The following is a 14301-nucleotide window of genomic DNA, read 5'->3' on the forward strand; positions in this document are numbered from 1 at the left end:
GACATTACAGACTTCTTTACAACATAAAAAAACTGGAAAAGTCTACATGTTCATCAATAAGCAATCGGTTAAATAAATTTTGGCACACAGTGCGGTATCATGCAGAAATAAAAACAGTTACACACGTATATGGAAATAAAAATTGGCTCTCAGTATACTGTTAAGTAGAAAAGAAGGCAGGTTATAAAACACATGATCTCCTTTTATTCTTAAAAAAGAAATACCACAGACATAACCTGTGAATACAGTGTGTGTTTGTGTTTATAAACGTTTTTTTTTTCCTTAATGTTTACTTATTTTTGAGAGAGAGAGCTAGAGGGAGGGGCAGAGAGGGGGACAGAGGATGTGGAAGCGGGCTCTGCGCTGACAGCGGTGAGCCCCATGTGGGGCTCAAACTCACGAAATGGGAGATCATGACCTGAGCCAAAACTGGCCATTCAACCGGCTGAGCCACCCATGCGCCTCGATAAAGTTCTCCTAAAAAGTTAACAGCAGTCTCCCTAGGTGGTGGGATTATGGTTGATTTTTGCAGTTTTCTTTATAGCTTTCTGAATGTCTTCTTATAGGGGCAAAAATATATAGCTCCTACCAATTTCCAAACATACCACTTTTATCTTATGGAAACTGCTGACTTTATTGTTAAATATGCATTTCCTCAAATTTCACAAATGAGTGTATCACACAGAAATTAAAATTCTACTTCATGACACCTACACTTCCTTATGCTCCACAGTTTCCCACTTAGGCTTATGTGACATTCTCAGTGTTGATCAGTTTATACTATATATGAATGAAAGATCATTCACACATCATTCATTTAGAAAATGAGCCATCTGTCCATATGCTACGAGTCACTTGATAACCTTTAGAGAAATATAATGAATTACCCAGAAGTAGTCTTATTTACAATGATTAATAAAACATTCTTATCTCTTCTAGTATAGAGCATACTGTTTATATATAAGCAACTTTCAAATATAACCACCTATTTGTCTAGTATGATTCAATATCAGTGTAAATTAACATGCTTACAAATGAGAAACACAGCTGTCCCAAAGCCACTTTGAACCACTCATGCTCAGTATTTATGTGGAGAAATACACAGCACCTTATGGAAATATTAAAAAGACTGACTTCATAGGACACAGGAGTTAAGTGTGGTCATTGCTGTCCTTTCCCCTGGGCCCGTGTAAGATAAAAACTTCAACCTAGTTTGACTTTCAGCCTATACATTTTTAAAGTATCTTCAATTAGTAAATGACAGAACTTCACATTTATAGTAAAATACAAAAGTGAGTGTTAGAGATCTCAGTTTAGTCCCCTACACTACTACTCCTTAAATGTTCTAAAACTGTATTATTAATTACAGACTATCTAGGCTTTTTTCTATGCTATGACATTCACACTCTTTAGTCCTAAGAAGTTCTTTTTTCTTTTTTTTTAATATTTTTATTAAAAAACATGTTTAATTTTTTTTACATTTATTTTTGATAGAGACAGAGCACAGTGGGGGAGGGGCAGAGAGAGAGGGAGACACAGAATCCAAAGCAGGCTCTAGGCTCTGAGCTGTCAGCACAGAGCCCGACACAGGGCTCAAACTCACAAACTGTGAGATCATGACCTGAGCCGAAGTCAGATGCTTAACCGACTGAGCCACCCAGACGCCCCCTAAAAAACTTCTTTTTTAACATTTTTGAGAGAGAGAGAGAGAGAGAGAGAGAGAGAGAGAGAGAGAGAGAGGGAGAGAGAGAGAGACAACACGAGTGGGGAAGGGGCAGAGAGAGAGGGAGACAGAATCCGAAGCAGGCTCTAGGCTCTGAGCTGTCGGTAGAGCCTGATATGGGGCTCAAACCCACATACTGCAAGATCACGACCTGAGTTGAAGTTGGATGCTTAACCGACTGAGCCACCCAGGTGCCCCTGATGTTTGTTTATTTTTGAGAGACAGAAAGAGACAGAACACAAGCAGTGGAGGGCAAGAGAGAGGGAGAGAGAATCCCAAGAAGGCTCTGTGCCGTCAGCCAGAGCCCGATATGGGGCTCAAACTCACACACCTCGAGATCAAGACCCAAGCTGAAACCAAGAATCAGAAGCTTAACCGACTGAGCCACCCTGTCGCCCTCAACTGGCTGATATTCTTAAAAAATCACTACTGGGCCCTTAAGTCTTTTTTTTTTTTTTTTTTTAATTTTTTTTTTTTCAACGTTTATTTATTTTTGGGACAGAGAAAGACAGAGCATGAACAGGGGAGGGGCAGAGAGAGAGGGAGACACAGAATCGGAAACAGGCTCCAGGCTCTGAGCCATCAGCCCAGAGCCCGACGCGGGGCTCGAACTCCCGGACCGCGAGATCGTGACCTGGCTGAAGTCGGACGCTTAACCGACTACGCCACCCAGGCGCCCCTGGGCCCTTAAGTCTTAAACAAACAGACGTTATGCCATGACTGAAGAAGCTATTCCCTCATCCCTCATGAGCTATGTCTTTATCTTATTACATGAAGGATTTAAAAGGATATATAAAATATCAGCACTAAAATTATAGCAGCAAAGCAGGTGGCATTTAGGTCAAATTCAATAACAGTTGCTATTATAGTTATTATGTGCCAAGTGTTTTACGGGTATTTTACCCTTATACTGTTACCATTACCTCTTTTAGAGATGAATGAACTTGTTCCACAGGCACAGAACTAGAGTGAAAAGAACTCCGATCTGCACCCACCACCGGTGGGGATGATGCAGTAATTAAGAGTAGCAGTTCTGGGGTCACAGTGCCTGGGTCTGCACACTATCTTTACCACTTGCAAACTGGGGGATCTCAGTAAGCTACTTTCTCTGTGTTTCCTCATATATGAAATGGAGATGATGGTGCCTATTCTCATGGAGTGGCTATGAGAATTAAATGGTTCTGCATATAGGGTCTTAAAATGACTGACACAAGAAATGGCTCAGCTCTTGTTACTGCTCTTAACTACCACCAGACTGGACATGTGTGGGCAGGGAAATGTATACTATGCAGGATCTCTGGTAACACCCAACACTTTCCTAATTGTTTATTTCTTTGTTCTGCATCCCGTATCTGGGTATATGATTCAGGAAATGAGCTAGTTGGCTAAGTGGGTTTCTATGGGGAGGTGCTACTGTGCCTTGAACAGGATGCTTTAGTTCATGACAAGGTATGGACTGAATCAATCAGTTTTATTTGGATCACAGTAGACTGGAGGGTCCCTAGGAATAGACTTCAAAAACAATGTTTCAGTTTCATTATTTTCTTAACTTGTTCTCAAAAGCTATTCCAAAAAATATTTAGATTCATACTATTTTTTGTGTGAAATGATTCTGGTTCTCTTTATCCTATTTGAAAAAGAGATCCAGGGGCGCCTGGGTGGTTTAGTTCATTAAGTGTCCAACTCTCGATTTCAGCTCAGGTCAAGATCTTATAGTTGTGAGATCAAGCCCTGCGTCGGGCTCTGTGCTGGCCATGAAGCCTGCTTAAGATTCTCTGTCTCCCTTTCCCTTTGCCCCTCCCCTGCTCACATTCACTCTCTCAAAAACAAAAACAAAAACAAAACAAAAACAAAAAAAAACAAAAAACACACACACAAAAAAAAAAAAACAAAGAAAAGAAAGAGAAAGAAAAAGAAAAAGAGAGACCTCTAAAAACAATTCCAAATAAAGTGTTCAACTTCCTAGATGTTAAAACCTTAAGTGACAGCACTGAAAATATAAAAAGAACAAACGGTAGATCAAAGTGGCACATGACAAAAATTCCATCTCTAGACTGACCTTTGATAAACTCTGGACTTCAATGAGATCTTCTCTCTCCTCCTCCTCAAGGCTCCAGTCTTTATGGCTTCCTCCCTCCCTCTCCAAAAACCCCTTACTTCCGGTGGTATCCAAGCCACATTGATTCTCTTTTCCATTCTTATTGCCACTATTCTGGTCAGACTTTCATCACCCCTCCTCTCTACGATTTCTCATCTTTCTTTGTCAGATCATCCTGGACTTACCCATTTGCTGCCAGATTTAGTAAAGCAATTATTTACTGTATACTATACGCCAGGTACTAAACTAGACATCTCACTACAGAGAATTTCCTTTACCCCTCCTACAACCGTGTGAAGCACTCTCAGTCCCTTTTATAGAGGAAAAAAGTACTTGTGGATGAGATGGGTTTCGGGACTTTGACTAAGATCATGCTGCCAATAAGTGACCCAACTAAGACTCAAATTCAGAGCCAAGACTGCCTTAAAGCAGGATTCTGATGAGACCACTTTCGTTCTAAAAGCTTCCGTAACTCCTACCGTCTTACACAGTAAGAACCAAACTTCTTAGTCTGGTATTTAAAGCACTTCTGTAATACGGTCCAACCCTTTTACTGTCTTGTATAGTCTACCTACACTACCATATTCTTTGGTCAACCTGGGCAACACGTATTCTTTGTCTGGGTTTACCCCATGTCCTCCACCTTGAAATGCCCTCCCTACCATCTTGAAATACTACATGTACCTGGGACGCTTGGCTCACATATCACCTCCAATTCTTTCTTGGTTTTCCTAGAAGAACGCTATCTCCCCTCCAGCGGAACCTCCTAGTATTTTGCTCTGAAACGCCCTTAGAGCGTTCAAATGCTAATAGTAATACTCATGCTCACCAAACTGTTGTCTCATTTCCTCACTGCTTATCTTCCTTGAAGGAAAAGACCATACTCTCACTGCTTACACCTCATATTCAGCTTCTTTTTCATATTCACACAGTGCCTTGCATTCATTTGGAGAGTTGATATTTCTTTTTTTTTTTTTAATTTTTTTTTAACGTTTATTTATTTTTGAGACAGAGAGAGACAGAGCATGAACGGGGGAGGGTCAGAGAGAGGGAGACACAGAATCTGAAACAGGCTCCAGGCTCTGAGCTGTCGGCACAGAGCCCGACGCGGGGCTCGAACTCACGAACTGCGAGATCATGACCTGAGCCGAAGTCGGCCACTTAACAGACTGAGCCACCCAGGCACCCCGGAGAGTTGATATTTCTATATTGCAACCCAAGTTCCTACTCTTTTCACACCATTTCACAATCATATTAAACACACTAAGAAAATATGAGACAGGGAACCGCATCCCTCATTTTTAACCGAGATGAACTTTAAAGAGTGGAAATGCCACATAGGATTTACTACTAAAGCTTCAAAGGCCGGTAGTTTACTTAAGAAGCCAAATTATAGAACATTACATATGGTTAAAATTCCACGGAGTCCCTACTGTATTCATAAATGCTATCAAACTGAACTAAACCAGAGTTTTCATAAAAACTGGTATTTTCAAAAAAGCTTCATTTGCTTTAATCTTTTTCTTCCTTTCGATAAGATTAAGATTGTAAATGGCAAATGGTTAAATAGGAACACCAAATTGCTATCTGCAAGGCATCTGGCCTTAAGCAAACACACCAAAATGCCAACTCTGAAGCTTCTAGCCTAATGTGTTTACAAATTTGTCTGTTTCAGATATTCTTACTTGAAATCACTTCTTTACGGAACTCATTTTTTACTTTTTCTATATATATTCAACAAATTGTGGATAGACCTGGATAGCTATCATTCAGCAAGACTTCTGAAGCTCTCCAAAACCAAAAGGGAAGTGAGGCAAGTAAAATTTTAGATCACACAGTCATTTTATCTATGCTACGCTGAACTGTATACATAGAGTAAGAGGTTCTTTTAATGTTTTAAATAATACCGTTATACCATTATGTACCATATTTGTAAACTAAAACCCTCACTGTAAAAACCAGGCTTTTCCCAGAAGGAATGTTGAGCAGTAAACTCAACACAATGACTTTGTGACTAAGTCATGCTGAAACCTAGAATCTAGAAGAGAAAGGGGTGAGGGTAAATGGAGGCTCTCATGGCTAGTCAGTCATCTTCAGTATTCGCAGAAACATTTACTGAATACCCCACTGAATGCAATGCTGTAAGCAAAAACAATCATGCTGTCTGCTGTAAAGAAAGATCCTGGCAGAGATAACGCCAATCAAATTATCATACAATATAAGTATCAGTTCTCAACTATGAGAAATATTCCCAAGGACTTTCAGGCTCATTAGGCTACGTTTCTTTCCTGAGGAATGACGACTGACTGATAGATCAGTCAGGGTCTGATAAGGAAAGAGAAAACACCTAAGTATTCGAAACAGAGGGACTTCACAACAGGGCAATGGCTACTCAGTGACAGAACCAAAAGCCAAACAGGAGACAGTCAAGGGACTCCGATACTATCAAAAGTCACAAGTCACTACCAACCTTTGGCTGGAAGGACAGAGGGAGGAAGTGGTATTAGTAGACGCCAGCAGCTAGGACCCCCCACATAAGCAGGAAACATAACGGTGCTGTCCTAGGAGGAGCACGGAGCCCTGGAGGAGAGACAGCAGCTTGCCAAACATGTCTGTTGTCCAAGGCAGACGGGAAGAGGAAGAATACCGTGGCTTCCCCAGTCTACTCCCATCTCCCATCAGAGCTTCCCATTGGTCAAACCCAGCTGAGAGTCAATGGACACTAAGGCCTTCGAAATACTGCCAGCAGCGGTCAGCCCTGTCACGACGCGGTGTAGGGAAAGGCCCCAATAAGCTAAGGGCTGCCACAGAGATCTGAAGAATGGGGACAGGCACACGGGTACACGTGGAAAAGGTGTTGGCGGAAGCGCGCACATGTTCAAAGGCTGTGCGGTAGACGGAGAATGTGTGAAGGAGTGAAAGGTGGGCAGCACGGCTAGAGCTGGATGGAGAGGAGAAGGGAAGACTGGAGATAGAGGCCAGACCAGAGAGTATTTTGGGGAGCACATCAAGGAGGCAACTGAAGGATCAGATTTGTATTTCAGAATGGTCACTCACCCTACCCTCGCCCTCCTAGGACACTGAACTGGAACATACCAGGGATTCTACTACGTGCAGTACACACAGCACAAAAAGAATACAGCATCTTTGTGTCCTGTGAAGTCTACCGGCAAGTGTGGTGTGCAGAACGGTCAAAGACCTTTTAAGTATCTTTCTTTTAACATTTATATCACCTGATCATCATCAGGGACACAGATTTATCTTCACTGCCCCACAGACCTAGTTCCTTACTCAGTATATCTGTCAATCATCCTACTGCTTACTGTTTGTATTTACATGCTTCTATTAATTGTTTACCCACCTTTGTATTTTCAGCTGAAGAACACTTTTTCCCATTCATTTTTCTATGGCTCTGCCATATTAATTTTGCTTCTTTCGCCCCACATTATCTAGCTCTCATAGATTTCTTATATTATAGAAACCAGAAATGTGCAAATAATTAGTTCTATGAGAATTTCATGGTTTTTAAATAAGTGTCCTGATTTCGTGACACCCAGTCTTATGAAAGGCTGAATTTGTTTTGGAGGCACAAAGACATACGTATTTCTTTAAGGATCCTAGATCTCATATATTTTAGGCATAGTTTGGAATTCTTTCTTATGTAATTGTCCTAAGAGCTTTTTCTTCACTTTGTTCCTCTTAGCTTGGAGCATCTTAGAAAAGTCTAGTGCCATACGCAAATCTCAGTATTACATCGTACATCCTTCTTCTTGGTCTGTGCTGTCCAATGTGGTAGCCACTAGCTATCCGTGGCTACTGGGCACTTGAAGTGTGGTTAGGCTGAATTGTGATGTGCTGTAATTATAAAATATGCACCAGATTTCAAATACTTTTAAATTAAAACAAAAAAACCCTCATTTTTTTTAATGTTGATCATATGTTGAAATAATATTTTGGGGACATGGGATAATATAAAACATTACTAAAATTAAGTTCACGTTTATTTATTTATTTAGAGAGAAAGCATGCATGGAAATGGGGGAGGGGCAGAGAGAGACAGGGGAGGGAGGGAGGGAGGGAGGGAGAGAGAGAGAGAGAGAATCCCAAGTAAAGGCTCTGCACTGTCAGCGTAGGGCCCAATGCAGGGCTTGAACTCACAAACCATGAAATCATGACCTGAGTTGAAGTTGGACACTTAACCAACTGAGCCACCCAGGTGCCCCTATATTTACTTTTTAAAATGTGGCTATAAGAAAATTTAAAATCACTTAAATGGTGTACATTTCTATTGGATAGCGCGGTTTCAGATCATTGGTGAAAACTGACCAAAGTTCTGGACTCAACCATTCAGGGTATTACACCTGGTCATCCCTACTCATAAGGCAGCTCTGTGACAAAATATTCTCCTACTAATAAAATTATATGGGAACCTTCTGTATGGCTCTTCATCAAAAAAATTCTGAAGGGTCCCCTGGGTGGCTCAGTTGGTTGGTTACACATCCGACTCTTGGTTTTGGCTCACAGGTCAGGATCTCACATTTCCTGTGTTCAAGCCCTGCATCGGGCTCTGCACTGGCAGTATGGAGCCTGCTTGGGATTCTCTCTCTCCTCCTCTTCCTCCTCCTCCTCCTTCTTCTTCTCTCTCTCTCTCCACCCCTCCCTCACTTGTGCTGTCTCTCTCTCAAAATAAATAAATAAATAAATAAATAATTTCTGGAAGTTGAAATGCATTTACTGTTTCCATTTCTTCTATTTATTTTTGGGACAGAGAGAGACAGAGCATGAACGGGGGAGGGGCAGAGAGAGAGGGAGACACAGAATCGGAAACAGGCTCCAGGCTCCGAGCCATCAGCCCAGAGCCTGACGCGGGGCTCGAACTCACGGACCGCGAGATCGTGACCTGGCTGAAGTCGGACGCTTAACCGACTGCGCCACCCAAGCGCCCCTCCATTTCTTCTATATGCTTGTTTAGCATTGTAATATTAGACTCTAATCTAATCCCTATCTCTAGGGAATGAGTTCCTTACATATATTATCACACTTTCTTCTGACTGATTACCTGCCTTCCACCATGTGTTTCCTGTATTCAGTTGCCCTAACCTTTACTCTGGAAGTATAAGGAGACTCACTGGGCTCTAAAAGAGATTGCCTCTGGGTCAGGTTCAGTTCTTAGGCAGCAACTAAGCATGGCTGATCTTATTAGGAAAGTCCTTTCATTCAAATCCCATCTCCCTACAGTTTCAGAGCTCTCCTTCTCTGTTCTAAACTGATTCCACTACCGCCACTCCCAAACTGTCTTCTAGTTATTAGACTATCACCCGGTTCAGTTATTGTTAGGGGCAGTGGGATTTAACACAACAAGTATAGATCCTACAGGCAAAAAGCTTTGGCTCTTTGTGTATGAGAAAAGTATTTCATACACTCATGTTACATATTTGGTTCCTATGCCTCCTTTCTTACACTGACAGTTTTTTGAAAGCAGGAATCATTTCCTCAAATGTCAGATCCTTTAAAATCAGATCCTTTAAAAAAATGAGGTTTTGATTGGGAAGTAGCAGTGGAGCAGAGGAAAGGTACCACCCAAGTCAAACAGAGAGATAAAGCCTAGAATCTAGGAGGCGAAATCCTCTTTCATAACCTGGGGTGGGGCTGACCCGGTCTAAGGCCCTCCTCACAGCAGCCACCGAATACAAGCTGCCCGTTGACAGCACATTGCTCCAAAGGGAACATACTCACTGTGATTAGGAGTTCCAAATGATCATTTACGGATTCTCCCCAACTGTCAGCTGAATGCTCTTTAGGGACTTCTTACTTCTTATTTTTCAGGCAGATCTAAAATATCACGACATCTCCTAATGCCTTCAACCGCAGTTCCCTGTTACCTGCATACTGCGCCATAGAAGACATGAAGTGCTTCTATTTATGCTGAACATGTGACCATTCCAATATCTCTCTTCTGTCCATCCTATTGTACCTTCAGGGACCCAGAAGGTTCTTTTCTAATTCCCTGCCCCTATCAAAACAGGAAGAGACCCATATTCTTTTTAATTATGCACTTCTATCCCAATATAAGAAAAACTCCCTTAAAAAAAAAGTCCTCAGACAGATGTGAATATTTTTCATGGTAAGACTGTGGACTGGGCACATAAAATACATTCATAACCCTTTACCCTGGACTTCTACTTCTAAAAGGCTAAAAAACAATGATTGGCCATACTTCCCTGCTGCTGGGGACAACACGTGACTCAGTTCTAGCAATGAGATTTAAGTGGAAGTCCTTGGGAGGAGCTTCCAGGAAAGCATTTAAAAAGGGCAAAACGTGGCTGATATGTACCTTCGGCAGGCTGATATGTACCTTCGGCAGGAAAAGGCCTCACCCTTTTCCTTGAAGGGTGGATCCCTAGGGGTGCGCTAGACATCTTACAGCCATGAGGACAAAAATCTCACGCCAAGCCTGATGGGGGAGGAAGCCAGGTAAGAGCTGGGCTCTGTTCTTACAGCCTGGCACACGAGGCAAGTCTTGTTCTTGCTTAAGCCACTATTCGTTTGCTTTCGCTAATACTTGCAGCTAATACATTAAAACTGTTCGTCTGTACCTCCCAACACTTGTGCAAACACTACAAATCTAAAGAATTCGTGTAGCATTATTAATGATCTGCCACTATCAGCAACATGATAAGGTACATATAATGCTTTAAAGACTCACAGACACGTTTAAAATATGGAAAGAATTAGTTCTTCTTTCTACATTTTCACTCAAACTAGTGGATCACTTCACTGAACCCATTTCAACATTTAAAAAACGAATTTAGGGGTACGTGGGTGGCTCAGCTGGTTAAGCGTCTGACTTCGGCTCAGGTCATGACCTCACGGTTCGTTGAGTTCAAGCTCCGCGTCAGGCTCTGTGCTGACGGCTCGGAGCCTGAAGCCTGCTTGGGATTTTGTGTCTCCCTCTCTCTCCGTCCTTCCCTTACTCTCGTTGTCTCTGTCTCTCAAAAATAATGAATAAATGTTAAAAAAAATTTTTTTGTAACTAATTTAAACCTGAAAACTGTATTTATACAAAAATAGCTTCCAAACTCATCAAATACTTTCACATACTTATTTTTTACTGATATTCTTTTCTCTATCCCAATTTGCAATATATTGCCAATTATCTAATCCTATTCTGCAATGTTTTATGAAGAACACAATAAATTCTCCTCCCCAGAGTTATTAAATTCAGACATATGTAATTTAATGCCTGGAGACACTTAACTGCTGCTGACACTTTCAACACCAGATGTAATTAGTAACCTGGAATTCTTTCTCCAAAACTACCTATGACATATATAAAGACCTAAAATTATAACTCAAGATTAAAGTCTCACTAACCTTTGCTGTAAAATATTAAAGATGTCTAATCTCATATCTTTGCAAATATAATAAAGGAAACTGAAAATGCCAACAGCAATGGCAAATTATGACCATTTCATACCTGTATAAAACAATAATGCTTTTCCATGTATTCATGTAATTCAGAACTGGTTATTTTATTCCTCTGAGGAGTTGCTTCACATTGTTTGAGATGTAACTTAGAAGAAAGCGAGGGTATTAACAACCATCAAAGAAATGGGAGACTTTCTTCAAAACCACTATTTTGACCATGTAATTCCCAGGCTCAGAATCTTCAATAGGTCCCTACCACTTTCATAAATTCACACTCTGTGGCCCATCCTCCTCTTCCAGATTTACTCCTCCCTATTTTCCCACCCTGACCAAAATCACTCTAGTTATTCCAAAAGGATTTCATACTACTCAATTTTTATGTAAGGACATTCACAACAGTTATTACAGAAAGAAATGAGAAACAATTTAAGGTCAAAAGAACGTCCAAAGAATATCACATTACCACTAAAAGCCACATTCTTCAAGAGCATGAAAATATGCTTATAGATCTATTTAAAAAATTGAGAACTGTGACTATTTTTTAAAATGCTACAAAGAATAACATTATTCTAGGAAAACCAAAACCCATTACTACTATTATAAAAGTTAGGTAGCATAGTTCAAAAGTATTTCTTCACCATAATGAAGACGTAGTAGAGAAATCGTTTTCCCAAATACTGGCTACAAAAAATAATCACAGGATTGTCTATATTGCCACCAAGAGTTAAATTTAATAGAAACAACTAAATATATAAGCACACCTTTAAAGAACAGAACTATAATTTATTCCTGCAAAAAACTATTGATGTGCTAAATGGATCTTGGCTTTCAAAACACTAGAAGTAATTCCAGAGAGGTTTGGGGTTTCAAGCAGCACTCTTGGAATTTTATTATTACCAAGCCCATAATATTTCAATATATGCTTAGTAAATTAAATAAACTGCTTAAAAAAAAAAAAAACATAAATAAAGGCTGTGGTTCCCTTAGGGAAGAGACTCGCCCGCCCCAACAACCCTGCCCCGATTACAGCCATAACATTCTGGAATTCTGTTTCCATCGTGTAACTTCAGGGGCTTAATAAAGAAATTCTGTAGACAACATTTTGATAAATGCTTTAAATCTTTAATAGACTAGATTTATGCAAATTGCAAGCAGCACATAATAATTGCTATTAAAACTGCTATTCAGAATATCAGAAAATACCAACTCATTTTAGAAACAAATTAACCAATAACTAGTGACAATTTTTATTCATTTAAGAACCCAAAGAATCTAACACGTCCAATTAAAACATGTTGAGAGTAAAGCACTATTTTTGTTTATCTTTAATTCTAACATTTAAAATATTTTAAAAGCCTTTTCAGTCTTGCAATTTAGGTAACTTTTTTTTTTAATAAAAAAAGAAACCAGAACTCTAAGTCCTTCATACGCCAAAAGTATATCAAATCCACTCTCTTCTATCTCCTCAGCTACCACCTGGTTAAAGTAAACATCACTTCCCTAGACACCTCCTAACGGATCTCTCTTTAGGTGCACTCTTATCCTCCTCCAATCCTTGGTCTACACAAGCAGAACATTTTGTACAAAATGTACACAAGATCACGTCACTTGTCATCTGAAAACTCTCCCACCACAAATAACGAAATTCAAACTCCTTACAAGATGACGCACGACTCTTTACCTCACGTACCACGCTCCAGAGACACTGGCTTCTGTCCTCACACACACCAAGCGTGTCCCACCTGCCTTCACACACTGGCTGTTCCCTTTGCTGGAAATGCCTTCCACTCCCTCAACCCCCAAACTCCACGTGGCTTGCTCCTCTTCATGATTCGGGCCCCATCTCCAGTGTCGGGTTGTCAGATTTAGCATATAAAAACTGGGGGAATACTTTTAACAACAACAAAAATTATTCACTGTTTATCTGAAATTCTATCTGAATGGATGAACATCCTGTGTCAGTGTCATCTTTTTAGAGGTTTTCCCTAAAGAATCTCCTTTGTCACAACCCCATTTTCTTCATAGTATCTGTCCATCTCTGGAAGTTACCTTGTTCATGTCTTCGGTCTACCCATTTATTGTCATTTCTACCTCCTTCCTAAACACGTAGTTCACCTCTCCCCTCTTCTAACCATCCTGCCAAACCTCTACTCCATATTAGCACCACAAAACAGGGTCTTTTCTTAATTTGAACTGTTTCCTCAGCACACAGTGCCTAGTAGAAAGTAAGCATTCATAGAGCATCTATTGAATGAAAGAATGCTCTAAATTTACTGCTAAGAGGCTTAGAATTATTCTAATTCCATCCCTGTGAAACAATTTGAAAGTTCTAGAAGTAAAATCAGCCTAGGTTTCTTATGCGAGCAAGTGGTCTGAGTACTACAGTTTTATGTGATTCATTTTATCACTGATGTGTATTGCAACAAGACAAATACGAGCTGTTCATACTTATTTGCACATAACCAAAAATAACTCTAGGGACAGAGAAACATTATTAAAAGCATACTTAGAAAACACAAACTTTATGAAGATGTAAAACTATGCAAATCCACTTTACCGTCTTAATCGAACTCCTCTGTTTTTCTTCCCAAACACCACTGCTCAACTCAAGCGTACAGTGAATGTTTGCCTCTCTGTCATAGGATCCAAAAATGAGTAACCTGCAGGATAAAAATAAAACAAGGAGACTATTACACCAGTTCTAGGAGATAAAATTTTCCTTCTGATTATACCAAGAAGTAGCAAGTTACTCCATTACTACTTATAATTTTGGTAACAGAAAAAAAATTAAGTCAAACACTTAGCACACCCTCTAGTGGAAAAGGGAAGTAAAGCTAAAACTAGGTGAAATTCAGGACAAGCTTTTCTCAGCAGCTAGATCAAACAGAAAAATCGCAGATATTCACGAGGTGAACAAACTGACCAGACATCTATACATAGTAGCAGAAGCTACAGACCTTCAAATCTGACCGCTGAATTTAAAAAACAAGTTAGGGAGTGACTCATATAGTACGATACCACCTCTGTAAAAATGACACACACATAAAACAGT

At 40.2% G+C, this 14301-nt stretch overlaps 1 protein-coding gene across 1 annotated transcript in view; it reads right to left on the reverse strand.

Annotated features, from left to right (window-relative positions):
* The window catches only part of PDZD8 (PDZ domain containing 8), a 72423-nt gene that overhangs the window by 18760 nt on the left and 39362 nt on the right, over positions 1-14301 (reverse strand). Inside the window, exon 3 of the mRNA XM_004001358.6 lies at positions 13807-13909. Within this exon, the coding sequence (XP_004001407.4) occupies positions 13807-13909 (103 nt within the window). The remainder of the gene's footprint in view (positions 1-13806; positions 13910-14301) is intronic.

This window comes from Felis catus, chromosome D2 (assembly GCF_018350175.1).
Source record: "Felis catus isolate Fca126 chromosome D2, F.catus_Fca126_mat1.0, whole genome shotgun sequence".
Taxonomy (NCBI): Eukaryota; Metazoa; Chordata; class Mammalia; order Carnivora; family Felidae; genus Felis; species Felis catus.